This window comes from Numida meleagris, chromosome 3 (assembly GCF_002078875.1).
Source record: "Numida meleagris isolate 19003 breed g44 Domestic line chromosome 3, NumMel1.0, whole genome shotgun sequence".
In the NCBI taxonomy this organism is placed as follows: domain Eukaryota; kingdom Metazoa; phylum Chordata; class Aves; order Galliformes; family Numididae; genus Numida; species Numida meleagris.
In genome coordinates this window covers 33,586,839-33,613,363 of record NC_034411.1, presented here as the reverse complement: position 1 = coordinate 33,613,363, position 26,525 = coordinate 33,586,839, and the positions used below count along the sequence as shown (strand labels likewise).

The 26,525-nt window shown below is 41.1% G+C and overlaps 3 protein-coding genes across 4 annotated transcripts; 2 read left to right on the top strand and 1 right to left on the bottom strand.

Moving 5' to 3' along the window:
- CEBPZ (CCAAT/enhancer binding protein zeta) lies at nt 35-15,664 on the top strand. The gene is made up of 16 exons (XM_021390726.1): nt 35-236; nt 346-1,901; nt 2,846-3,077; nt 3,692-3,866; nt 4,945-5,033; nt 5,529-5,582; nt 6,297-6,399; nt 7,443-7,511; nt 9,717-9,783; nt 10,454-10,554; nt 11,390-11,450; nt 12,512-12,723; nt 13,747-13,830; nt 14,318-14,379; nt 14,470-14,551; nt 15,347-15,664. Exons 1-16 carry the CDS (start codon nt 87-89, stop codon nt 15,484-15,486), a joined length of 3,237 nt encoding a protein of 1,078 aa, XP_021246401.1. The 5' UTR covers nt 35-86; the 3' UTR covers nt 15,487-15,664.
- On the bottom strand, nt 12,775-19,066 carry LOC110395828 (centromere protein V-like). 2 transcript variants are annotated; one of them, XR_002436650.1, is made up of 4 exons: nt 17,056-17,225; nt 15,882-15,926; nt 15,561-15,644; nt 12,775-15,447 (listed from the first exon to the last, which is right to left on the bottom strand). XR_002436650.1 is itself a non-coding variant. In XM_021390740.1 (3 exons), exons 1-3 carry the CDS (start codon nt 17,355-17,357, stop codon nt 15,626-15,628), a joined length of 366 nt encoding a protein of 121 aa, XP_021246415.1. In that variant the 5' UTR covers nt 17,358-19,066; the 3' UTR covers nt 12,775-15,625. The 2 variants fall into 2 exon arrangements, 1 of the variants encoding a protein (XP_021246415.1); XM_021390740.1 differs by having other exon boundaries at nt 12,775-15,644; nt 17,056-19,066.
- On the top strand, nt 18,160-26,159 carry SULT6B1 (sulfotransferase family 6B member 1). Its single transcript, XM_021390435.1, has 8 exons — nt 18,160-18,234; nt 19,216-19,453; nt 22,287-22,423; nt 22,643-22,732; nt 23,707-23,833; nt 24,501-24,595; nt 24,880-25,036; nt 25,911-26,159. Exons 1-8 carry the CDS (start codon nt 18,160-18,162, stop codon nt 26,039-26,041), a joined length of 1,050 nt encoding a protein of 349 aa, XP_021246110.1. The 3' UTR covers nt 26,042-26,159.

The window sequence follows — 26,525 nt, the reverse complement described above, 5'->3', positions numbered from 1 at the left end:
GATCGGCCGCACCGGCACCAGCCGCGACTCCGCGCCGGAAGCCGGCACTGCGCCTGCGCCGGGGAGCCCGGTTCCGGCAGGCTGCCATGGCGGCGCTCGGAGAGTGGGGCGTGCGGCGGCGGCGGCCGGAGGAGGCGGATGGCTACGAACTGGATGAAGATGATGACGATGGTGATGGCGGTGGAGATGCCGATGGGTTCACGCTGGACGAGGTGCTCCGCCTCGGCGGCACCAAGGTGAGGGGCGGCGGGAGGGAGCGGGAGCGCGTGGCGGCGGTCGGGGCGCTTGGGGCCCGCGTGTAACCCGCGTGTAACCCGCGTGTAACCGCCTCGCTGCCGCCCGCAGCAAGACTTCCTCATGCTGTGCGCCGTGGACGATGGGGAGGAGATGGTGGACGGCGGCAAGAAAGGTGCCATCGACGATCTGAAGGAGGGGGAGCTGGAGGCCTTCATCGGCTCCTTGGGGCTTGGCAAGTATGCAAAGAGCTGCCTGGAGGAGGAGGAGGAGGAGGAGGACAAGGTGGAGAAGAAGGGTAGCAAAGAGAAAGAGAAGACTCCAAAGAAGGAGAAAAGCAAGAAGGAGAAAAATAAGAAGGAGAAAAGCAAGAAGGAAACGATTTCTCCTTCATCAGAAGGGAAAAATGAAAAAAAAGCAAAACAGCAAGTGAGTAGTAGAAAAGAAAGCAAGAAGCTAGCTGGTGGTGGTCCAGCCCAGCAGCTCTCAGTACAGAAGGAGAGGCTGGAAGGGGACTTGACATTTCATGCTAGGGAGGTGATACTGGTCAAACCTGGTGGCAAGTGGTACGACCTCGAGTACACCAGTGAGACTTCTGCTGAGCCAAAGGATCCAGCCGTCCTGTCCCAGTACAAGGCCTTGGCCCAAAAGCTGTACCAGCATGAGACAGAGCTGTACAAGAACAAGACGGAGTATCAGAAGGGAGCCTCATCGGCGTGGATGAAAACTGTTGTGTCATCGGGGACCCTTGCTGACAGGATGGCAGCCATGACCCTCCTCATTCAGGACAGCGCTGTGCACAGTCTCCACTTTATTGAGAACTTGGTGAACCTCGTAAAGAAAAAGGGCAGCAGGCAACAGAGCCTCATGGCTCTGGATACTTTCAGGGAGCTTCTTCTTTCAGATCTTTTACCGGATACTCGCAAGCTGTGGTCTTTCTCACAGCGTCCACTTAACAACATAGAGAAAATGTCAAGTGGCAACAGAGATTCAAGGGACAGACGGCTGATACTTTGGTACTTTGAACACCAGCTGAAGCTGCAGGTGGCAGAGTTTGTGCACACCTTGGAAACTCTGAGCCACGATTCCCTGACAGCAACAAAAACCCGAGCGCTGGCAGCTGCCCACGAGCTTCTCTGTAACAAGCCTGAGCAGGAGAAATTTCTGCTTGTTCAGCTGGTAAATAAACTTGGAGACCCTCAGAACAAAATAGCCACGAAAGCCTCTTATCTTCTAGAGACTTTACTTCACAAGCATCCAAATATGAAAGGAGTGGTGTGCAGTGAGGTGGAGAGACTTTTGTACCGCGCAAACATCAGTGCGAAAACTCAGTACTATGCCATGTGCTTTTTAAATCAAATCGTCCTCAGTCATGAAGAAACTCCATTGGCCAACAAGCTGATAACTTTGTATTTCTGCTTTTTTCGGAACTGCATTAAGAAAAAAGACGTTGAATCCAAAATGCTCAGCGCTCTTCTTAGCGGGGTAAACAGAGCTTACCCTTACGCTGAGATTGGTGATGAGAAAGTGAAAGAACAAATGAACACCTTGTTTAAAGTTCTGCACCTCGTGAACTTCAGCACCAGTGTCCAGGCCCTGATGTTACTGTTTCAGGTTATGGACTCCCAGCAGACTGTATCCGATAGGTACTACGCAGCACTATATAAGTAAGTGACAGGTTTGGATCTTTGGTAAAAGTTTAATTGCTGTTACGATTTTGCAAGCTTTGTGTCCCTCTGGATAAACGTTTCTGATGTTTGCTATGAGCTAGCAAAAAAACATACTTTTTTTTTTAACTTAACGTGGGGATAAACAACAGTGGGAGGTTGTGAGAACGTGACTTTGCACTGTTTTCTGGTAGCGTGCGTTAATTCCAGATGCATTTTGACACTTGTTTGATAGTTACTTATTCTGAAATCACTTTTGCAGACTGGTGTAACAGCCTAAAATCCTGTTGCATTTTTTTCTTAAGGGAGGAAAACCCTATGTCAACAAAATCCTTAGATGACTTAATTTGTTGATTCATGTTCTAAAAGGATCTCCTTTTTGATCCTAGCTGATCAATCAGACACTTTTTAGGATCCTTACAGTCTTCTGTTTAGTTGCTGCCGATTTTATAAAGAGAGCCTGAGTTCCCCCAGACCATGGAGTGCATTTAGGGGCCCTCCTGTACCAGGTAGCCTCGGAAAAAGAGTGAGTAGAAAGTGGACTTGCCAACACAGATATCTGGCCTGATTGTGAAGCTTGACAGCTGACAACCATTTTCTTTCTACTTTTTTGAATATCTAAATAGGTTAGATTAGTTTCTCACTTTGTATGTCCTCAATTTTTAAACTTCTGTGTTGAACTCAGTTTTTAAATATTTTTTTTACCTTTCATTTCATTAACTGATACAGATTTTTTTTAATGTTAATTGTTGCTTATAGACTTGCAGGTATTACACAGCTTTTGACATCTTCAACATTGATCATAATGGTTTGTTCTAATGGAGAACAAGCTGTGACTAATTCTGGATTCCTGTCTGAAAAATGTGGATAATAGTTATTGGTAGCAGTTCTTCTCCGATGTGCAGTATGACAATTAATGATATTTTCTCCTTTGTTTTCTACAGGAAGCTTCTAGATCCTGGTTTAGCAGCCTGCTCAAAACCATCCATGTTTCTTAATCTTGTCTATAAATCTCTGAAGGCAGATGTAGTGTTACGGCGAGTGAAGGCCTTTGTGAAGAGGTTGCTTCAGGTCACTAGTGGACAGACGCCGCCCTTCATTTGTGGAACCCTGTACCTCCTGTCTGAGCTTCTGAAAGTAAAGCCAGGCCTGAGGGTCCAGTTACAGGATCACGTGGTATGACTTCTTTGTTCCATAGGGTTTTCACTAACAGAGATGTTCACTTTTCACTAACAGAGATGTTCACCTTTCCCTAACCCATTTCTCTTTGTGAGTAACTCTTCCTACCTGGAAAGGACTGCCTTTTTAAACAGGATTCTTAGGAGATTTTTTTAATATCTAATTATTCTGTGACAAAAAGTACTGGACTGCATTAAAAATCTGCATTGATGTAGTCCACATTCTAGCAGGTCCTACAGCCTTCGTTCATGGAGAGAGAGTTATTTTGCTAAATGCTGTATAAGTAAGCAGATAAATGCTCCAATCCAAAAAGCTTTATCAAAACATGGCCTCCTCCTTCCTTTTGCAGTCTCTGAAATATAACGAGGCAGTATCAAAATAATACATTTTCTTTCATCAAATGAGAAGGGACCATTACGCTTGTGTGATGATTTTATAACTGTGTGACTGTAAAGTTCAACTGTAGTCTTGTATCGTGGCCCAAATTCTGTATTGCCGAAACACTGTTTGTATTTTTGCTTGCTGATTCTTCAGAAATATGTGCATTTTTCTAACAAATTGCAATAAAACTGGAAAAGCAAAGCTGTTCACAAACATTTCTTGTTGTTCAGGAGTCTGATGAAGAAGAGTGCTTTAAGGATCAAGAAGAGGCTGAAGAGAATGAGGAAACATTTGTGGATGCAGACGAAGAAGTAGAAGGGGAAGAGAGGACCACAACAGAAAATTCTGCTAAAACAAGTAATCCGAGTTCAGCGGCCTCATGGGTGCATCATGTGAATATGGGAGGTAAATTAGCAAGAAAACATTATGCCTTCAAGTCCTAACATTCAGTAACAGTGACATGTTGATCAAGACTTTGGTAAAATTGATTAAAACATACTTTTTCAAATTGAAGTTTGATTCAAAGCAGTCAGAATCATTCTTCTTCTATCTGTTAGCTCAGCAATAATGAAGAGACTGCATTAATCTTCTGGCTGTTTTCTCTAGCAGGTTAGTGTGTTTGTGCCTACCTATGCGTAGGTGCATATTCAGTTGAACCTTGCCTGAACAACTCGTTTAGCTCTGAGCCTGCTTCTAGCTTTGCTCTTTCCTGGTGAGTTTCTTGTAGAGTCATAGAATCATCAGTCTGGAAAAGGTGTTCAAGGTCATTAAGTTTCAGCCATCCATCTGACCTACCAAGTCCTATCACCAAACCATATACTGTACTGCCACATCCACATCCTCTTAAATACCTCCAGGGATGGGGACTCCACCACCTCCCTGGGCAGCCCATTCTAATGCTTGACCACCCTGTTATTTCTGATGTCTTAACCTGTGGCACAACGCAAGGCCATTTCCTCATGTGCCACTACTTTTCACCTGAGAAAAGAAACCAACACCCTCCTGCCTGCAAACTCCTTTCAGGCAGTGGTGAGGTCTCCCTTCAACCTCTTCTCCAGACTAAGCAACCCCACTTCCCTCAGCCACTCCTTGTAACACTTGTTTTCTAGTCTCTTCACCATCCTTGTTGCTCTTCTCTGCAAACTCTTGAGCAAATCAGTATCTTCATAGTGAGAGTCCCAAAACTGATTGCAGTATTCAAGGTCTAGTCTCACCAGTGCTGTGTACGAGGGGACAATACTTCCCTTTTGGAACAGAGCAGAGGTTTTCAAGGGCTTCCCTGGAAACAAGAAGGAACTCACCTGTACCACCTGATTGTACTGTGGGCTGCTGGATTTAATCCTTGACTGCTACTGTATGAATCTGTGGCCTGTCTAGCAAAGAACGACAAACAGCATTGCTGTCACAGTGAAATTAAAATAATACTCTCCTAAATTTGCTTGAGGAAATGTAGAAGTCTTTTTCTATCTATTCTGTCTCCCAGGGAGGAAGAATGGGGTTTCCTATGATCCTCTGCACCGAAGTCCTTTATACTGTGGTGCTGAAACTACAAGCCTTTGGGAACTGAAGAAGGTAAAGCATTCTTGTATTACTGCGTACTGTGTTTCTTAGTGTGGTCCTTGTATCAAGACAAGAAAATTAAATTGGTTATTTCTGGAGTAGTTGCCTCAGTCAGATGACAGAAAGGTTAAAGGATGCATTGTTCAGCTCTAAGTTTGTGTATGCTGTATTTGGTGCTGCTATTCCAGAGTAGGAATAGTAATTTTTAAGTGGAGATTTGATCTATGATCTCTTTTAGACTTTTGAATCTTTACATTTTAATAAAGCCTTCTAGTGTTTAATTAAATAAATTTATAGTTGAGGATACATTTGGTTAATGCTAACAAAAGATTAGAACTTGACATTCCATAGTTGCCCAAGGGCAGAGCCCTAGTACATGCTTGTATGTTATTTGGTGAGTTGTAGAGTGGTCTTAAAATGTAGTGTTGTCAGAAGTCTGTGACAACATGAGTAATGATTGCATTTATTTTGGAAGTAGAAATGAACAAATGGCTTGTGTTTTTTCAGCTTTCTGAACATTTTCATCCATCTGTGGCTCTCTTTGCAAAAACAATTCTAGAAGTAAGTGCTTTTACTTGTCTGTAGCTTTGAACTTCGATTTTTGTTAGCTGTCTTTTGCCATTAAAAAAAGAGTAAATTATAAAGCTTTATTGCACTTGAGGTTGCTAGAAGTTCTGCAACAGTGTGAGTAACATGCACTCAAATACAAAGCTTTCCATTGAATTAGTGTTGTATTTAAATGAGACTTTACAGAAGAAAAGAGCTTGGTTGAAAAGTGCGTATTACATGATCCTCAGAGTTGTTTTAGAGTTTTGGTCTATCTGCTTAAAGTGTTTTATTTTTTTGATGTGAGAAGCTCTGTTTTTGAAACAAATCTTTTACTTATATAGTTTTTAAAATACTGTTGTGATATCATGCACAAATACCTACTTAAAGTTTTTATTTTCTCTTAAATATATGGTATTCAAGTTGCACTATTAACTGCATAATTGCAAACTATGAATCTCTATCGGTAAAAATGTTTATCTTTTAGCACTGTACATTGCAAGGCAGTTCATCACTGAAACAAAGTGAGGGAAGTGCTTTTTGAAGAAAATACTGAAATTCCAAGAATAAAAGCCTGTAAAGGAGCGTGTTAACTTGTCAGGCTTAAATGATGAGATATCCCCAAGTCTTTCAAATTGTGGTTTAATGTTGTTCCTGGATCATTTGAGCCCTCTAACTATATGTTGCTGTCTTTTGAAGACGAAGACCACAAACATTTTCTTCTTTCAGGGAAATCACATTCAGTACTCCGGTGACCCTTTGCAAGATTTCACATTAATGAGGTTCTTGGATCGCTTTGTGTACCGAAATCCCAAACTCCACAAGGGCAAAGGTGCGAACTTCTTTGCATTTGATCTTGATTATTGATAGTAAAACTCTGTCAGATTGTTAACGATTTATGCTTGTCAAATATTTGAAGTGCATGTGGTGTAAGGAGTGGCATCAGTCTTCAAAGCGGCATGAGAGATATCTGTAACTTAGAACCAGCTGCTGGCCACATAGTGCTGCCTCATAATGGTAGTTTCAGTAACTGCTGAGCTAGCAGGAATAAATGTAGGGGAGTGTAAAGACTGAGTGCAGGATAGTTGAGGTTGGAAAGCATCTGTGGAGATCATTTAGTCCAACTCCCCTGATCTCCATGGAGGGAGACTGCACAGCCTCTGTGGGCAGCCTGTGCCAGTGCTCAGTCAGTCTCACAGTAAAAAGTGCTTCCTGATGTTCAGGTGGGCACAAACCCCATTTCCTCACCTTATCCCCGGACCCCTCTGACAATAGCCTGACTTCATCTTCTTTGTACATTCCCTTCAGATATTTGTGCACATTTATGAGATTCTCCTGTAAGTCTGTTCCAGGCTGAATAGTCTCATCTTTCGTGGCCTTTCTTCACAGGAGAGATGCTCTCATCCCTTCATCTTTGTGGCCCTTTGCTGGGCTCCCTGCAGTATGTGCACATCTCTTGTACTGGGGGCCCAGAACTGAGCACAGCCCTCCGGGCATGACTTCACCAGGACTGAACAGAGGGAAAGGATCCCTTGCTTTGGCATGCTGATAACACTCCTAATACAGTGCAGGTTAATGTTGATTGTCTTCATGGCAAGGGCACATTGCTGGTTCCTGGTCAACTTGCTGTCTCCCAGGGCCTTTTCTGCCAAGTTGCTTTCCAGCTGGGTGATCCCCCAGTTGCAGGACCCCCCCCTACATATGTATTAGTTCCCCCAGCAGCAGGACCCTGCAGTTCTTTTTGTTGAACTGCATATTTTTACAGCCTATCAGGGTCCCTCTGGATGGCAGCACGGCCTGGTACATCAGCCATTCCTCCCAGCTTTGTATCAATTCTAATAAAGTTATTTGTTTCTGATTTATGATCTGCTACAGAGAACACGAGCAGTGTGGTAATGCAGCGGAAGAAGAAGCAGTTTATGACAGATACACAAAATCTGGCAGGTAAGCTGGCCACTTTTCTTTAAAGATTATGATTAAGAAACTGTAAAGTTTTTTTAAAAAAATCTTGGCTGATTGTTTTGAACATCCATCCTTTGTGCTGTTTCTGTTGTTTCAGTCACTGTCTATTTGAGTGGAAAAACAATTCATCTTCTGCTGTACTTCTGCTTAGCTTTACACATCGGATCTTTTTAAATACCTTTTCTGCCTATGTTTTCCCTCTAGTTGTCAATTATTTTCTGATAGTAATTCCTTTCTCTTAGGCAGTGCATCATCAACCTCATGCCTTCTCCGTAGCCATTAGGAAATGTGTAACAGCAAAGGACAGAGTGCCTCAAAACAGTGTGCCTTTTTGTCTACAGTGATATTTTTGCTATCACCTTCATATATTTTCTCATGCTAAATTACCATTTTTTTTCCTGTATCTCATACAAGGTGATACACTTTCTAGGTAGAGAGTAAATTGGTGGTCTTGTGTAAAGAGTTTAGAGCGTTGTTAGGAATTAGCTTGTAGCTGGCAGTGTGACACCTTGGGGGAAAATATGCTGCTAAAAAAATGAAAAGCCTTAGAGTTTCTTCTTGCTAATGTTAGTTCTAGTCAGAAGAGCAATCTGGTAGAGTATTAACTTTAGAGGTACACATGTTTACAAAATACTAAGTTTTCTGCTCACAGACATGCGGTTTTTATGTCTGGCATCCTAGTTTTTTTGCTTTATGAGATTCCTAAAAATATACTTAGAATTACATAAAATCTTTAAAACGTAACCTGGTCTAGTACTAGTTAATGCAGCAGTAGTATGCAGTTAATGTATTTGTTTCCAAATGTTCATATAACCACATTTATTCTACTTAATATAATTGAAAAGTGAGTGATTTATAATCTCAGAAAATGCATTAATATAACAATGTAAATCAGACTGAGCTCTTTCCTTAGATTATGTGGATTACTTCAAACAGTGCCACAGCTGTGGCTTTTAGGATTTGTGTTCAGCATCTCTTCTATTCTTACTTTGGTAGGTGGCCACCTGCCTACAGAAAAAAGCTGGCTTTTGTCCACTTCCAATCTTTACAGTGATTAAGGGCAAGGTTTGATGGTAACAACCAGCAGTTAAAATCAGGATAAAACTTCCGACTTGTTCCTTGAGGACAGAAGAGGTACCATAATCTGTGGTGGAGCCTCTAACATTCCCACAGATGTGCTTCCTGTAACTTTAGATCTGTTGTGTTAAGCAGGAGCTTTACTAATGCAGATTAACTGATGTGCCCTTGATGATATGTGTTTTTCTGGCTATGAAAGCCTAAAGAATTCTTATCTAGGATGCATTTTAGGATATAATTTGTTATTGCATTCTTTCGTTTGTTCCTTACTTGAAGGAGCAAACTGAACACTTACCACAAGTTGAGGAAGTTAAGTATTTTACAAGTAAAATGTCCAGTGTAGCAGTTGTATATTATAGTTTGCCTCTGCTGAGGCATAAAGAAATGAGATTGCAAATCCTCTGGTACCTTCTACTATTCATTTGAACAGTCCTTTTGTATGTTGATCTCTTTTCAGAAACTTGAACCCTTGTCACTTAGGAAGTATTACCACGTATGTTCACTGAGATAAGCAGTAGCACTTTCTTCTGAGGTGAGGGAGGGAGGTGGAAGAGACGAGAGGGAAAGCTTCTCCACAGGGACAATTATTGATACCCTAGTTGATCTGTTGCTGCAGATGTCATATTTTGCCCCATTTGCTCAGAAATGGTGGTAGAGTGGTGCTGGATCCCTTCTTCAGCATGCTCATTTGGCTTCAAGTACATGGCTCTGCCTTGCAGCTGCATTGCTCCTTGCTGCCAGGGGTGCTGGGCAGAAGCAGTTCTACTGTTTCAGTGGATGAGAGCCAGCTTATATTATTTTTTATCTCCTACCTTTTTTTTTTTTTAATTATTACTTTAAAAATATGTATCCCTGGCGTAGGTGACTGCAAAAGCTCACTTGTTGGCATGTAAATTAGAACCTGGTTGAGTTTTTCTTAGGGGCCGGCTCACATCTAACTATCAGTATATACAAAGAACTGTTGATTTGAAGAGATTTTGTGATGTACTCACTTTATGTAAAAGATGGCACTGAGTACTGGTGTACTTCTATCTGTAATGCTGTTTAACCATTCAAAAAATAACTACCATTTCAACTTGAAGTAAAATCAGTTCTTTTTGGCTTTTGCAGTCAACAGTAAGGAATTCCTTGCCAGAGATGAAAGCAAAATCCCAGTGGATGAACTGTTTTTTCACAGGTAATGAAATATTTATGAACATTCATTTTAAGAGCGTTTTAATTCAGTGCCTTCAATTACATTTAATAGGTATTTGCTAGTGTTTCAAGTGCTTGCAAATTTTGATTAGTTTGAGTGACTTGTGATGACAGTTTCCTTAGAACATAATTTCAGAGTTTATCAAAAGGAAAGAGTATGAAAGCAGTCAGTGCTTGGAGGCTACACATCAAATAATAATATTGTTATGATAAATACACCCTAAACACTGGGTGATAATGAATGGCTTGTATGTTGTAATTCTTAAGTATCAGAAGTAGATTTAATGTAGCTTAATTGATAGATTGTTTTTTTTTTTTTAATCAAGTTGAAGTTGTCACTTTCTTCCTTATCTGTGTAGAGCAGATCTGCACTTCTTCCTTTTGCTCTTTTATAAATTCACTATGTTCAAAATGATTTCTAGCACCTCTAACTGTGAGATTTTATTGTTTTAAATCTTACAGTAGTGTCTTACAGTTTGAAAAAGAAACAAAATATGAATCTCTGTCCTGGGATGTGTTTGAAACAGTTGACTTACTCTTTTCAACTGGAGAAATACACAATTGAATCAGTCTGCTGGCTTGTTTTTTAGTCTTTTTTAATCTTATAAATAATTACCTGTAGCTTTGTGTCTAAGACTAATCTACTGTTTCAGATTTTATACAAAGTTTGATAAAACGAGAGAGAAACACAAGCGCCAGGAGGATGAAGAAAGCGTGGAAGATGTGGATGATGATGAGTTTGAAAGAGCATTGGGTAAAGTTGCATTTTTCTTTGCAGTAACTATCCTGGTATTTCCTGCTTTTACAAATTATTAATTTATCCTTTGTGTATAAAATAATCTGGTACATGAATGTGGAAGCAAAAGAAAACTAACTTTTCAATTCCCGTTCTGTGCTGCTGTAGTTAACAATACAGCTTGTTTAGCTCAGGTTGGAAATTTTGGGTGTTTGAGTACAAACAAACAGGCACGTATCAGTTGATGCCTCTTTGTTCTTTTCCAAATGTATCATGAGAATTAAATAACTTTTTCTTGTAGCTTGTTCTTTTTTTTTTGTTTGTTTGTTTTTACTCCCAGGTCTTTTTTTTTTCCTTCCTTAGAGATTCTGTCATAATTCCTAACACTGTTCATGACATGAGTTGTTCAGTTAGGGCTCTGGCAAACTTCTAATCTGAAAATGAGCCAACAGATCAGCTGTCAGGACACTTGTTTGAAGTATCTTAATTGAGTTTTTGTCTGACTTGGAACAAGGGTTTAAGAACAAAGGTGTCTGCTTCTGTCATCATCTGGTCTTGGTCAGAAATCACATTCTGGACAAAGAAAAGTGACATTATTATTTAAAGAGAAGTCTGTCTATCCATTTATATCTTCATTTTGTTTTATTTATTTATCTTCAGAAAAAGTCCAGTCATTTTAAAGTAACTGCTTTGTGGAATATTTTTCTGTGGGAGTATGAACCCTTTGATATCAGGTCCCTTTGCTATTGATGCAGATCATATAAGTTGTTCGGGAAAACAATACTTAATATTTTGCAATAACTTCATAATTTTTGTTTGACGTTTTGTAGTAAAAAGTATTTTTTTTCCCCAGATGCATTTGAAGCTGATGATAGTGCCGCTGGTGTTGGCCAGGATGACCTTGATTTTGCTGGGTAAGACTTTAAATCAGTTCTTTCAGCTTATCACTTTTTCAGGGAAAAAAAATAAAGAAAAAAGAAAAAAGGCAGTAGCCATTGAATGCTGGGTAGTGCTACTTTTCTGCATCCCTCAGAATGGAGCATCGTGATTCAATGGTGCTTACAGTACCTTGGCTTGAAGCATGACACCTGTAGTATTTTATCTGTACCATGCAGTAACCCGGTAAACAAGGTGTAACCTTACTTGTTTCTCGGTGTCTCTGGTTTCTGTTTGAGAATTACCACGTACAGAAGGAAACAGAATGAGGCATAGTGGTGCTGCTGCTGTCCAGACTTGTACTGGACCTAACTCAGGGAGTAAACTGTGGAGTTCAAAATCACACTGCTCAGTTTTCAGGAAATCAGCAGTTCCATTAGTGGTTAAGTAGCCTCCTTTGTAGTTTAAGTATCTTCAAAACAGCTTTAAAATCAGCACATAAACTTCTTTTTAAGAATTGAAAAGAGAATTAAATTTTAAACTACTGAAACATTTCTGTGACCCAGATTGGTGGGAGTGAAAAGTAAGAGACATAAAACAACAACTAAGCATCTAGTATCTAAAGAACCACATTTACTTTCTGGGGAAAAAAGAAGAGGTTTCTTCCTCATTTGGAGATCCAACATATTCTGTGGTTTTTACGGAAAATACTTTAAAAGAGCAAAGACACATGGAAGGGCTTTGTTTATTTCAGAATAGGGTTATCTCCAAAACTTCTTAAAATGGCTTAATTTTTAACTGAGTTCTGTATGTCAATGTTGAAAACATACCTATGTGCACAATACATTTATGGATGGGGCTTCGAGCAACGTGGTCTAGAGGGAGGTATCTCTGCCTGTAGCAGGGGTGCTGGAACTAGATGACCTTAAAGGTCCCTTCCAACCCCAACCATTCTGTGATTCTATTAAGTCTCACCCTGTATTTACAGTATTTTGCAGTGATGTTTTACTTTTCGACCATCGTGTTTGTTGGTAGATCGATGTTATCTGGCAAACAGTATTCTGCCAGATGATGTGCTAAAACCGTTCTGTATTTTTAGTAATATAAAAAAGAAAACCAGTGGGAATAAGAAAAGCAAAAGAAGTGAGGAATCCGGTGCTGACTGGGAGGATTCTGATGATGAAGATGAATTCAGTGACCTGGATGATGAGGAAGTCTCCTTAGGAAGCATGGAGGAAGATGACTTCAAAGAGGATATGGATGAGGAAGGAGGTGTATTTATGGATGTGTCTGATGATGACAACAACCCAGGTAAAGTAACATTTAATGTAAGAACAACAAAAAAAAATCCAACAAGAAAAATGTTTAAAAAATAGATTATTTAATTTGTAATTACATATTTAAATTAATATTTGGTTATGTAGGTGAGAGGTTTGGATTTTAAGTGAAGAAATGACCAATGACCAATCTTTCTCTTGCCAGTCAAGTCTTCAGAAAAACAACATTTCCTGCTCAGTCTCCTAGATGAAAGTGGGAATTACGCATCAGGGTTTAACAATTTGTGTACAAGACATGTTTTCTGGATTCCAAAAGCATTGGCAGAACAAAAGTAGCTTTATAAATAAATAAATGTCTATAGTACACAAAAGTATTAAAAGATTTCAAAGAAGAAAAAAAAATCTTCCTATTTTATTTCTTCAGATTAATGTTAATTTTTAGATGAGGTAACTTTCTATGTTACTGGCTTGTAAGTAACAGCTTATTTTTCTAATGCAGATATGCACCCCTATTTTTATTACCTCTGTAACAGTAACTGATTGCTGCACCTTTATGGTTATATTGTCTTTTCAACTGAAAAGCACAGGTTACTCAGAATGCACTTTCTGTAGTTGTCAAAGCACAGATTAATGGAGTATTTCAACTGATAACTTAAAGTCACGGGAATATGATTGACAATAGACCAGGTAAATTATTCATACAGCGGAAAACACTTGAATCTTTCATAAGATTGTTATTTCACCATACTTAAGCAGACATTCAAAGTTTACTCAATGTCCTAGCCTTCTTATGTTATATATCTTAGTATCGTATTTCATTAATATGTGGTGCTTTGGAAAAAAGCCATAAAGGTACATCACTGAACAACTGTTAATTTTATGGCTTTAAGAAATCAAGGTTCACTTGTGTCCACTGTGTTTTAAACTTATTTTTGTAGTAAAGACTCAGATCATTGAGATATATTTATGTCTAAATAGATATTTTATTGGCTAGTGTGCTTTAAATACATGCATAAGGCGCGAGAATGAGGAACTGATTTTATTTTTTTTCTGACAGACCTTAACAATGACAATCAATCGAAGTCTGTCAGTAAAAAGACCAAGAGAAAGAAAGATATGAATTTTATGGGATCACGTGAAGGTAAGGAAGTATTATTTCCATTTGAGAAGGCCTAATACAAACGGGTAGTCTGGAAAAATTGTAAGCAGAGGAGTCCAGTACAGTAGATTTTCAGATCTGGGTTCAGATTTGAATAAACTGTAGACAAGGAATTGTTTTTAGCCTCGACCTCTAACCAGTGCGGCCTAATTCAGAATGATGATCTGCTCTTGAAGGGCTGGAGATCAAAGGAGGTGTATTTGAAGGATGGAGTTATACTGGCAGAGTAGCTTGTGGATTTGCATCTGCTCCTAATACACATTGCATAGATTTGTGCCATTTAGTTCCTGTTGGAAAACTTATTTCCCCCCCTCTTTTTAGGGGAGGTGGTGAATAAAGTTTTCTAACACAGTTATTTTACGTGGTCTTATAAAATGAAAAAAAAAAAAAAACTATTTAAAACACTTCTGTTTTAGTGTCATTGTGATTTTGATTTCTATTTCATAAGAATCACGCTTTTTGTTTGAAGGGTCCAGCCAAGGAAAGAAGAGAAAACTCAAAGATGCCAAAATACTGGCAGCTGCTGAAGAGGTAAGTTAGATCAGTGTTTAGGAAAATAAAAAAGTTCAACCATTTAACATGTTTCTTTGTAGTAAAATAATAAAATTTCTCTTCTTAAAGATTGGCTATCTGCTGGATGAAAATGCTGGGTCCAAGTTTGACAATATTGGAATGAATGCCATGGCTAACAGAGATAATGCAAGTAAGTACATGCTATGAGCAGGTAGCTGTAGTGCTCTTCTGCTTCTTCAGATTCTGTTCTTAAGTGATTAACTGTGGTACACATAAGGTTAGAGAGAATGCAGGAGGGACAGTAGCTCAATGTAGTTAAGAGATGACATAGTTTTTTTTCAATTAAAAGATGCGCAGCACTAATATTAACTGCAACAACTGGACTTAGTAAGGCGTCAGAAAAGAGAAGGACACTATTGTGTTCTCCTTTTACACTGTAAATAAAAACTGGCAATGTGCTATTTGTCAAGCTTTCATGTGAATTTTGCTCTGTTAAGACTGTCCTGGATCCTTGTGAAGGGAAGATAGTATGGCTATCTTTATCTACTTCCTGAAAATATTGCCTTGTGGTATTCATGAAGCAAAAGTAATTTCTCAGAAATAACACTGATGAGTTAAATGTGTATTTCTTTGACTTATCAGTCCTTTGTAGAGCCTTTACAAGTCTTCCCAGTGCCACCTCAAAAAATAGCAACAGCAGCACTCAAATGCTGCATACTAGTACAGGATAGCATTTACCATTAAAAAAAATGAAAATCAATGGCAAGAGCAGTCTTTAACCCCAAGATTCTAAGATAATACGGCATGTATTGTGGAGAAAAAAATTCTCTGGTGTCAAAAGATCAGCAGTTTGCACTTTATAAATAAATGTTTATAAATAAAGTAGTCAAGTTTTAGCATTCACATGATTTATCTGTATTCCACATGGTGTTCAGAAGTATCCATCAGCTCCTCACTTCTTATCTTCCATCTTTCCTCTTTCCAGATATCAAACAGATCAAGTGGGAAGTAGAACGTGACAGGTGGCTTCACAACAGGGATGTGAAAAGCATCATCAAAAGGAAGAAACAGTTCAGGCACGCAGGGCTGAAAAAGAAGTACAGAGGCAAGAAATCAAAAAGATGAGTTGGGCGCGATAACGTAGACATTTTTACAATAACCATTGCAAAATAATTATTTTCTTTATCAGTCTATCTTACTTTAGTTCTTGCTGCTTAACCACGCCATTTGGTCATTCTCCCTTATGCCATGAATTCCAGACCACTCATTGGATTTGTAATAAACTGAAAAATAGGAAAATCTGTTAACTGTAAGTTAGTTACTTTACGGCTAGTGTGTTTGGATGTAGAGCACTCCAGTTCTGAGGTCTCCATCCAACACTCCAGCCACACCTACATGTAACAACAAACACTTCTGCAATCTCTCCTGGCGTAGTTTTAAGCAATTATACAATCTGTTTTATATGTAAGATGCAAGAGAAGCTTCAGCCATCTTTCTGAAGCCAACAACCACAAACGTACCTTCCAGAATTGATGGAAACCTCTTCTGCATTGTGTATCTGAAGTCTGACAAGAAAGATAAGTCACAGTTACTTAGCATATTTTAAGAGAAATAATTAAATACACTGTTTTTCTAACTACTTTTACCTAAGTTTGTCCTAGCTGTCTACACTCAGGTGGTGTTGAGTACTGTGATCCACGTTTTTTTTTTTTTTTAAATTGTATCAGAAACATATTGAGGCTCCTCCTCTGTGCAGCTCTATCAGCGGAGTGTTTTCTGAGCTTCCTCACACTAGTAGTAACTGCATACAAGCTGCACACTTAAATGAAGCTGAGTGAAGCACAGCAGACTGACCTGCAAAGGACTATCAGGAAACTAATTGCTGACATGGACTTGGGCGTTCACTGAATCCTTCTTTAGGCAGCTTGTCTAAGCCAGCAGAAAATCATGAAATGGCAGCTTTATGCTGTCCTAGAGCTAACCACACCATGCAGAACTACAACTGAAGAACTTCTACACAGGCATGTAAGAATGAGAATGTAGTTATTTAAAAGGGTAGGTGAAGTTCCATTGGAACTTGGTCTAAAGTCACTCCCCAGCTGAAAGGGGGGGCTGGTGCCCCACTGCCCCAGCAGCGGGTGCCTTTGTGCTTGTGCCGACCCAGGGATGGCAGGGCTGGCTGCCATCTCCTGCAGGGGTGCAGGGCTGTCACACCACTGCTGAGCCCTGCAGGGCCCTGAGTGCAAAACAAAGCGGCTGCAGCACAGATGGAGCCTCCTTGTATAACTAAGCTGGTGCCTGGCTTACTTGTGCGTTACCCAAGCAGTGAATCAGAAGCATGAGAGGCTTCAGGGACTGACACTACGTCACTGGAAGCTGACCCTGGCTGCCCCCTGCACTTGCCAGCTGGGTCTGCTCTGGAAAATGTCAAATCACAGCGCCTGTGAGACCGAGCGGTGAACCTGAGGAACCCTCCAGGGTATACAGAGCAGATGCCTGAAACAGGATTCATCGAATCCTGCCTCATCTGACGGCTGCTTCCCCTTAACTATAAAAAGGCACGAGACTGCATTCCTGCATCAGGTAACCTGTGCTGTTCTCCCCCCAAAAGCCCAAACGCATATAGAATAAGCGCGGCTGGGGTGCAGTGCAATCCCCGGCCCTGGGGCACCCCGCCCGGCCGCCCCGCCGCACCTTGGCTGCGGTCCATGGCGCGGTAGAGCAGGAGGGCGCCGCCCAGCCCCGCCGCCTCCAGCGCCACCAGCCCCGCCACCAACCGCCGCCTCATGGCCGCCGCAGCCCCCGGGCCGCGCTTCCGTTAGCGCCCGTGCCGGCTGCGCACGCGCAGTGAGCCCGCTCCGCCCGTTGGGGCTGCCCGTGCGTGCGCTCTGCTTTCCGCCGCCTGCTGCTGGTTGCGTTATGGCCGTCCGGTAGCTAGCCGGCGTGGCGGCGGTGTCATAGAACGTCGCGAGTGAAAAGGGACCCACAAGGATCATCGAGTCCAACCCCTAGCTCAACACAGCAGTGCGCCAAATCCAAACCCTGGTGTGTGAGAGCGTTGTCCAAATGCTTCTTGAACTACGGCAGCTTGTGGTGGTGACCGCTGCCTAGGCATCCATGCCTACCAACCTCTGGTGCAGATCCTGTCCCTAACCGCCAGCTGCCCGTCCCCTGACACAGCTCCATGCCGTTCCCTCGGGCCCTGTCGCTGTCACTGAGAGCAGAGCTCAGCGCTGCCCCTCCGCTCCCTGTGAGGAGCTGCAGCTGCCATTGAGGCCTCCCCTCAGCTCCTCTGCTCTGGGCTGAGCAAACTCAGGGGCCTCAGCTGCTCCTCACACAACTTGCCCTACAAACTTTTCACCGTCTTTGCAGCCCTCCTTTGGACACTCTCTCATAGTTTTATGTTTTTCTTATGTTGTGGCACCCAACTTGCACCCAGTGCTGGAGGTGAGACCGCAGGGTGCAGGGAAGGGCAGGACAACCCCTCTCCTCGCATGGTTGGCCCTTTGTGCTGCCAGGGTGCACTGCTGACTCGTGTTCAGCTTGCCACCAACCAGAACCCCCCTGCATCCCTTTCCATGGAGCTGCTTTCCAACCTCTCATCCCCCAATCTGTCCATAGATCCAAGATCTGTCCCAGGTGCAGAACTTGGCTCTTGCTCTTGTTAAAGTTCCTCTGGTTGGTGATTGCCCATTCCTCTAATTTGTCAAGATTTCTCTGCAAGGCCTCTCAGTGTCCCAATGTGGTGTCTTCTTATACTTCCTTAGAGTACCTTCAAGTTCTGCACCCAAGTCATTGATGAAAACACTGAAGAGAACTGGCCCTAAAATAAAGCCCTTAGGAACGCCACCAGTGACTGCCTGCCAGCCTAATGTAACCCCATTTACAAGAATCCTTTCAGTCAACCTGTCAGCCAGTTGTTCACCCATCACATTACACTTCAGTCTAGCTGTGTGCTCACCATTTTGTCTAATAGGATGCTGTGAGAAACAGTATTTTGCTGAAATCGAAAAAGATCATATCAAATGGCTTCTGCTGTTCAACTATAATGGGTAATGTCACAAAAGGAGACTAAGTTTCTTCAGTACAGCTCTTGTGCTGCTTAACCCAATGGAGGAGCTGCTCTGCTGCTCCCGAACCAGCCCTGGGCCCCTCTGCATGCCCCAGCAGGGGAAACTATGGCTAGATATATAAGGCTGCCAGCCATTAAAAAGGGATCCTTGTCTGGTCGTGAGTGTATTGGAAAAGCCTGCGCTATGCCATAACTCAGTGTTTAGTTGTCCTTTTTTTATTAAAGGTAGTGGGTAGCTCCTACAGTCGTATTTTGAAACAAAAATGGTAGCACTACTTCCCTCTTGGTATTGTTCTTTCTGTTCTATGGCGTTGATTTCATTGTTTTATGTTACTTGTTATCTGTTTCTCTTAACTCTTAATGGTATGAGGTTGAGTTTATGGCCGAAATCTCTCTCTTTTTTTTGGGACTTTCTTTCTGAGGTGCTTTTTACCTATTAATGTTATGTAAGATTGGTTTTAATATCTTGCCGCTTTTTCTTACAGAACAATTCTTTTCCAATTCAGTTTTCTCTGGTGGCTGAGCTTGTTAGTATTAATTGCTCTACTTGCTCTCACTGGGATTTGTTCCTAAAGTAATTTCTCCTCTGCAGATTGTAAATAGGCAAGATCAACCCAGTTTTCATTTACAGAAAGGTGGGAAGGGAGGAGAGAAAGAAATGTATCAAATTCTTAGGGTTTTTTTTTTTTTTTTTTTGTGTGTGTGTGTGTGTGTGTGTGTGGGAGAGGCGGAAATAATACCACCCCTTAAAAATAGATATTTAAAGCACTTAAGGGCATTAGACCAGCACTTTCGTGTCCCAGCAAAAGTTGGTAAGCATGGCTGAGGAAAACAAAGCCTTTGTAGATGAAATAGATAAAGCATTGGCAAAGTCTGAAGGGATTACGCTGAAGGACCTGCTCTTCTCCTGCCAGGGGACTCCTTATCCGGTCACAGTGTGCAGTGCAGAGACGTTCCAAGCTCTGGAGAACCTGGAAGCCAGAAGAGATGATATGGTGCTGGTGTCTTACCCCAAATGCGGTGAATACATTATAAATTACTTGCTGTTGTCTATGGTACTATAACTAATCAGCTGACACAATAAGAAGGAAAATAAATTAATTATGGTTTTATGTTGTGTGAGGATAATGGGCATTTCTGTTACAAGCAGAGGCAGCAGGTTTTTTTCCTGCTTTATCTTAATTATGCAATCTGTTCCACTGGTTTTTATCCTTCTGAAAGGATAAAATGTTTTAGCATTCAAAACTATTTTTGGCTGAAGAAGTGAGAGTAAAGACTATAGTTTTTATTTATCAGTGGAGCAAGTTACCTCTGCCAGTGTGATAAACTGCATTCTGAAAAGAATATTAGTAATATAATATAGTGTAATGTGCAGAAGCAATAAAGTTATGCATTAGCCTCTAAGGAGTAGAATGTGGCAGTGCGCAGCATCTTTACTTGCAAGATAATAAGCATTTTGTTGGCATTATTATATTTAGTATCATTATTGTTTTTTCTTTGGTAATTGCAATGTGATAGATTATAACATACTGGAATTAAAAATCTTGTAGTCAAGAGGTCAGCAGAAAGGCAGGAAGGTGCTATAAGAGCTGTGAGAGTAAAAAAAGCCTGCGACCAGCCCACCTACCAGCTAGCTCATTTTGATCAGTATTGTGTCTTGTATGACGTTTGCTTACAAGGAAGGGACAGGTTTTGATAATCTAGGAAATGCTTTCTGAGTGTATGTTTTTACTTTGAGATCCAAGCAGCAGAAGCTTAGGGCTGCTGAGAAAATGTGGGTCCAGAGAAGGAATTCAGTGCACTAACACAGTTGGTGTGCTCACACTGAGCTCTAATAGGAAAGCCCTTAGCCAAGATCTCATCCAGCAAAGTGAAGAGCGTGGTCAGTTCCTATGGTTTTATTTTCGTCAGTTCTGGCCTGAAAATAAACTGTAGTGCATTTAGGCACATAAGAAGTAAGCCTGTAGTGTTTAGAGTAAATACATGCTAGCTGAGACAGAACATTGAGCCAAGAGAAGGAGAGGGCACACAAGCACAAAAGGAGGGAGATGACACAACAAGTAAAATATGCATCTTTGTTTTAAGGAGACTTTGATTTTGTTGGCTTTGTGTCCAGGGTTTTGATGGACCTTATAAAGACAGGCTATGGACAGAGCTTGGCACTGGCTTTGGTTTCTTACAGTTTGCCAGATGTGGAGTCATAGTACTGACTGCATCTGAGGTCTGATGGCTGGCTTCCTCTGCCAGCTTCACAGGTGTTTCCCATGCCAGGCTCAAACTCTTTGGTTGCACGTAATTTTTAGATGATTATGAATATGTTTGATGGCCCTTCAAAACTTTAATATTGTCCTCATTCCTTTTACCTACTGAGGATTATGAAGGTTAAGTTACAATAAAGTCTCTATATATGTAACATTTCCCCCAACTCTGTTGTGTGTAGTGGGGAGGAAAACTCAGACTAATGCAGAGAGACACATTTGTGAGGTGGGGTTGAGGGATGCTCCTGGCTGCCATACTTCTCAAGCACAGGTCGCGTGGTTCAGAGGCCAAGGGGGGATTTAGAGACCAGGCATTTTAGGTTTATCATTTGTAGATTTTTGTTAAAATAAGATTAGCATTTGTGCACATGCAGCTAATACAGTGCAGCTGAAGACATGGATTTAGTGGCTTTTAATGATTTCAGCTCTGTTTTTTGTATAAACTGTATGCATCATTAAATGTCTTACATTTATATAACACCAAATACCTTAAGATTTCTATATATCTGTAGATGTACTACAAAGCATTGTATGATGTGTACACATTACATACACATTATTGTATGACACAGTCCTGAGCCACTTTACGTAACGGAGGGTAGAAGACCTGCTTTCTGGGAATAACTTTCTGCTGAAAGCGTGAGGCTAAAGCTGTTTGCATCTTGTGTTCCCTGCTAGTGCCTCTGTCAGCTGCATTCACTGGGGACTGGCGGCATGCAGGAGGCTGCGGCAGCTCTGCGGCTACTTCTCTGCGGCCCCAGCAGGAAGCCTTCCAAGTGCCTCCCCACAAGGCCCCGGGAGGATGCTGTGGTCTGCGGTGAACACACAGTTCCCTCAGTCTGTCCCACCAGCTGTCACTGGGGCATCCATAGAGTTCTGGGAAACCTCAGGGAAATGGGCAACACAAAGCAGCTGCAGGAGGGCATAGAGCACGGAGTGAAGGTGTGCTGCTCCAGCAGGCCTGGCACCTAGCCTGTCATGCATGGCAGGGCTTCACTGCAAGGTCTTTTCCAATGGGAAAGATGCAGGTGTCTGGTGGGTGGCAGCTCCTCTAGCCCTTCTTCTGGCAGTCACTTTGTGGAGAAAGCAACAGGCACAGCTTGGGATAAGCACTGCTGGTATTGATGAATAGATGGCTCTTTTTCACTCTTGACCCAGTGCAGGGAGAGGGGCAGAAAATTCTCTGAAGGATGAATGAAACTCCTTGCTTATTCCTTCCTTCTCCTACCCAGACCCTTACCAAGTGTTTCTCTGTAAAAGATAGGAAAGCTGCCTTTATTGTCTGTCACTGATTGTTTTATGACTGTATTAAAAAGATAGTAAGTGTATAGTTGAGTCAATTCTACTCCCAGTGCTTTCCACATATCAGTTGTAAGTGAGCCAAGAAGGTCACAGTTAAGAAGGTGTTGAGGATCTTGTTAACGGAAAACATTATTTTGTTTATAGTCATTTGAGAGCTTTAATTTGATTTGAATCTGTAATTTGATGACTATTATTGTCTGTTATGCTGAATTAAGCCATGTAATGAGAAGGATCTGAGATCTTATATAAACCTCTGGTATGTTTCGTTTTGTTCTCTGGGTTTCTTGGTCCAGGTGTGAATTGGCTTATCCAGATTTTAAATGATTTGATATTTACAACTATTCAGAGTAAACCTGTAAACTCAGAACTACCATTTATTGAATGTGGAGATCCAGATAAATATCAGATTAGTAAAAAGAACCTACTTCAAGTCTGTAGTTTTCTCTCCTGCACCCCCGCATGCAAGTTATTAAAATGAAGTCATGCAGCAAGTAAAGATATTTCTCCTGAGAGGGTAAAAAAGGATAATCTAGGATGAGTAATGCCCTTTGATTAGGAGCTACTTCACGCAGGCGAGTCATGCTCACGGATTGTTGCTGCACCCATGTAATAAACCTGTTCTCACTTATTGTTCTGTTTATTTCTAAAGAGGATGAAGCAGATTCCATCTCCAAGGATTTTGGCAACACATCTGAATTATGGTTTTCTCCCCAAGTCTATTTTCAAGAACAAAGCCAAGGTGGGCTTTTTTTTTTTTTTTTTAATCCTTCTCCCTCCCAAGAACAAGCCTAATTTCACTGACAGCACCATCATGCATGAATTATTTTGGGGCCTCATCCTTGCACCCAAGCAAGTGTCATTGAGGGGAAGGGACTTGGAGGTAATGGGAATCTCATGACCTCTGGACTGGCTTAGCACCCACTATAATTTGCAAAAGCATTACTGGTACATAAACAAGAACAGATCTAGAGGCTGTCACAGAGCTCAAAAAATGGTTGAGGTGTCTTGCTTTTCTCTTTTATGCTACTCTTGTCTATGTACAAACATGGTGGGAATGAATATGACAGCAGTATCTCTTGATACTGTCTCCATGCAGACTCACATTTTTAAAACTTAAGTATTTCTGGTTCCAAGTCATTGAACAATAAAAGGTACATAGCATTGAGGAAATGTACCACAGATGAAAGGAGGAATTGGTTAAGGAATGGGGGTTTTAGCCATGTTCCATGAGTTTTTTTTTCCTGTTTTATGTATAGCTTGTTTACAGAGGTGTTTACAATTCTCCAAGGATTGCAGTCTCTTAGGATTTCAAATACATTGTTGCCATGATTTGAAAAATGGGAGATGATGGTAGCAGCTGTGGTTTCCTGAAGGAGAATTGAATGGAGCTTTTTCTACCAGTGGGCTGGAGAATGGTTCCTTAACGTTTCCCAGGTCTTAGGCAATTATGAGACAGTTTTCCATGACAATATTACGGTTTTTCCAACTGCTCCTTTCTACAGTTGCTTCAGGACCATAGGCAACTCTTAGGAGTGGTAAGAAGGTCTTTATTATGACCACGTTATAAATTTATTCTCTATGCCTTACCTAATAATGAAAATATGTTATAGCCCCTGGTAAGTTATTGATTGCAGAATGTTTGGTTTTACTGTCATTTTGGTTGCCAGGGGAAATAAGTGATCTAAAGTTGTTGATCTCTTTCTCTCACTCCAGATACTAGTGTTGTTTCGAAACCCTAAAGATACAGCTGTTTCATTTTTCCATTTCCACAAGAATGTGCCAAGTATCCCCAGTTACGGCTCCTGGGATGAGTTCTTCTCAGAGTTCATGAATGGGAAAGGTATGGTTATAGTTACTGAATGTAGCTGAAGAAGCAACAGAAGAAAATATTTAAAAACAACTAAATGGGACTAGTGGGAAAACAGCTGTGTCATAATTAGATTACTGGTGGCCATACCTCATGATAAAGGAGGCAGTTGAATGCAAAAATGGGGAGAAAGTCCAGAAGATACTTTGCTTCTGGATATTTTGCTCTTCCAAACAAGAGGAATTGCCTGGCAGCTTGATAATGGCACTGAGACAAAATCCTGTCAGTAAGTCACGGAGGCAATGCTACGAATCCAAAATGGTGGTAATGGAATGACTATTTGTAGTCTTTACCTTTTGTGTTCCCACACATGAGGCCAAAAACCTTATGAGGAACTTAGATTTTAGATTTAGACTGATGTCTAGCTTTGGCTTTTAAGAGGTACCTTTAATGACAATATAGAAATGGAGGGGAAGCACAGAGGAAATCTATATTTCTGTGTGGAAGCCAACTACCTACAGAAGGCCAGTGGAAGTCTCTGTTGTTCTGATATACAGTATGGTACCACTTAAAGGACAGACTGTTGTGTTTTTCTTCATGGATGTAACTGCTGGGCCAAAGAGAGCAATCCTTCAGTCAGAAAGAAAGAAGTACACAGTAATAAAAAGGGATCACACTGATGTTTTTTTTCCCTTCACAGTTGGCTGGGGATCTTATTTTGACCATGCAGTCACCTGGAACAAACACGCTGAGGATGAGAACACTATGATTGTAATATACGAAGACCTGAAAGTGGTAAAGCAGCTGCTGTGTACTGACAGTCAAAACACATCTGAGCCCATTTCCTGAAAACTGTTGAAATTAGAAGCAAATAGCACAGGTTCCTGAAAGCAAAGTTAACTATCCATTTAGGAACAAGTTGAGTCTGGCTATATGAAAGCTGAGCTCCAGTGTAACATACAAAATGTACTGTGAAGGAAGATAGTGTTAGTAGGTGATGGCCATGCGTGTCCCGAGTGGATAGGTCTTTTTTTTTGAGGAAGCGTATTATGTGACACCCTTCACTGCATTGTTTTCAGAATCTGTCTTCTGGTGTAAAGCAAATAGCGGAATTCTTTGGATTCTCCCCAGCAGTGGAGCAGATCCAGTCCATTGCAGATAGGGCTACTTTCCAGGCAGTGAAGGACAAGGCTCAGGAGACTCATGGTGCTGTTGGCACAGTTCTTTTCCACAAAGGTAAATTTGTTTACAGCAAACAAACAGCATATTTTGCAAGGCTGGTGAATGGTAGTGCTGCATCTTGGGCAGACAGGGATTTGGATGAGTAAGTGATTAACCTTTATGTATAATTTTCAGGGTTGGAACTTAAGAAACACTGATTGTGCTTCAGGATGCTATCACCTGATTTCATCATAAGTGCCAGTACCATTCGGTAAAGCCCTGTATAATGTGGTTAGCAGAAGTGCCTTCCAGGTAGCACACCCTTCAGCCATGGTATGCAGCAAGCACCAATTAAAGCAAAGAATTTTATTTTGGCTTCTGTGAGTACTGGGGGTAGTCTGGCACTTGATCTGCAAAGTACCTCCAAAGATTTTTCTTCTTGGATTTCCTGTATAACCTTTGTGGTTGCCTAGGAACCTCACTCAATTCATTGAATCCGGACACTCCACAGGTTGAGCCGTGCCTTTTAGCCATGGATCAAGCGAGAGCTGTAGACCCAGAATACCTCAGGCAGTGAGCTCTCCAAAATCTAGATCAAAAGTAGACTGCAGCTTAGGGTAGCGTCTGGTTGTGGCACACTACTCTCTTGCAGTTAAAAGCCACATCTTTGAACATTCTGAGTTCTGCTGATCATCTTTTATAGACTTCTGCAACTCTGTGAGGCACAAGGCAGACCAGTAGCTTCCTGTGTCCCACTTCTGTTCACATTCTGTTAAGGACACTGAAAGTAAAGCAGCAGAGTGTATTCTTTGGTCAGGAATTCTTATTTTATTAAAAAAAAAAGTGGATTATCTTGAAATATGACAAGAGACGTGATTTTATTTGTTTTAAACCATACTACTTTGTCCTTACAGCCAAGGGTATTACTTTACTTTTCCTTATATCCCAGGTGTTGTTGGAGACTGGAAAAACCTTTTCACTGAAGCTCAGAATCAGGAAATGGATGCCAAATTCAAAGCGTGCTTAGAAGGAATCAAGCTGGGAGCAAAGCTAAAAAATGATGTGTACTGCAAGGTCTGAGCTTCCACTACGGAAAAGTCTTAACGTCTAGGCTGTTTTTTGTTCACTTTCATGTAATCAAAGAGAAATTAGAACAATACCTGATATGAAATTTTTGAAAATATATGTAATTTGCAAACGTGTTTGTGCTGTCGTAACTTGCACAAGCAATCCTCACTCATACAGTTATAGTGTCATTGCCTTGACTGGTTTCTCTTGTTTTTTAAAACTGATATTTAGCCATGATTTTGTGTGGAATTTATATGCAATTGCTGAACCTGCTGAAATCACTGGAAATGTGTTCGTTAGGTTGGAAGTGACCTTTCAAGAGATTTTTTTAAAACAATCATGAGGTGTCTTCTTGATTTTCAGATTTGGGAATGCACAGTATTTCAGTTTAAAATGAAATTTCGCAAGGATTTTTTTGTTGTTGTTGTTGCCACTTTCTCTGTGTGGATAAATGTGAGAAAAGTAAGGGAAAATGGGTAGAAAGTTTCTACCTCTT

Bases quoted from the DNA above. Each gene is read 5' to 3' on its own strand.
- CEBPZ (XM_021390726.1), top strand. From the start codon at position 87: ATGGCGGCGCTCGGAGAGTGGGGCGTGCGGCGGCGGCGGCCGGAGGAG. The intron at 11,451-12,511 runs GTAAGACTTTAA...CTGTATTTTTAG, and splicing joins GATGACCTTGATTTTGCTGG to TAATATAAAAAAGAAAACCA. The intron at 13,831-14,317 runs GTAAGGAAGTAT...TTTTGTTTGAAG, and splicing joins TTTTATGGGATCACGTGAAG to GGTCCAGCCAAGGAAAGAAG.
- LOC110395828 (XM_021390740.1), bottom strand. From the start codon at position 17,357: ATGATCCTTGTGGGTCCCTTTTCACTCGCGACGTTCTATGACACCGCC. The intron at 15,927-17,055 runs GTGCGGCGGGGC...CTTTCTTGTCAG, and splicing joins CGCCATGGACCGCAGCCAAG to ACTTCAGATACACAATGCAG.
- SULT6B1 (XM_021390435.1), top strand. From the start codon at position 18,160: ATGAAAACACTGAAGAGAACTGGCCCTAAAATAAAGCCCTTAGGAACG. The intron at 19,454-22,286 runs GTGAATACATTA...TTCTTGGTCCAG, and splicing joins GGTGTCTTACCCCAAATGCG to GTGTGAATTGGCTTATCCAG. The intron at 24,596-24,879 runs GTAAAGCAGCTG...CATTGTTTTCAG, and splicing joins TATACGAAGACCTGAAAGTG to AATCTGTCTTCTGGTGTAAA.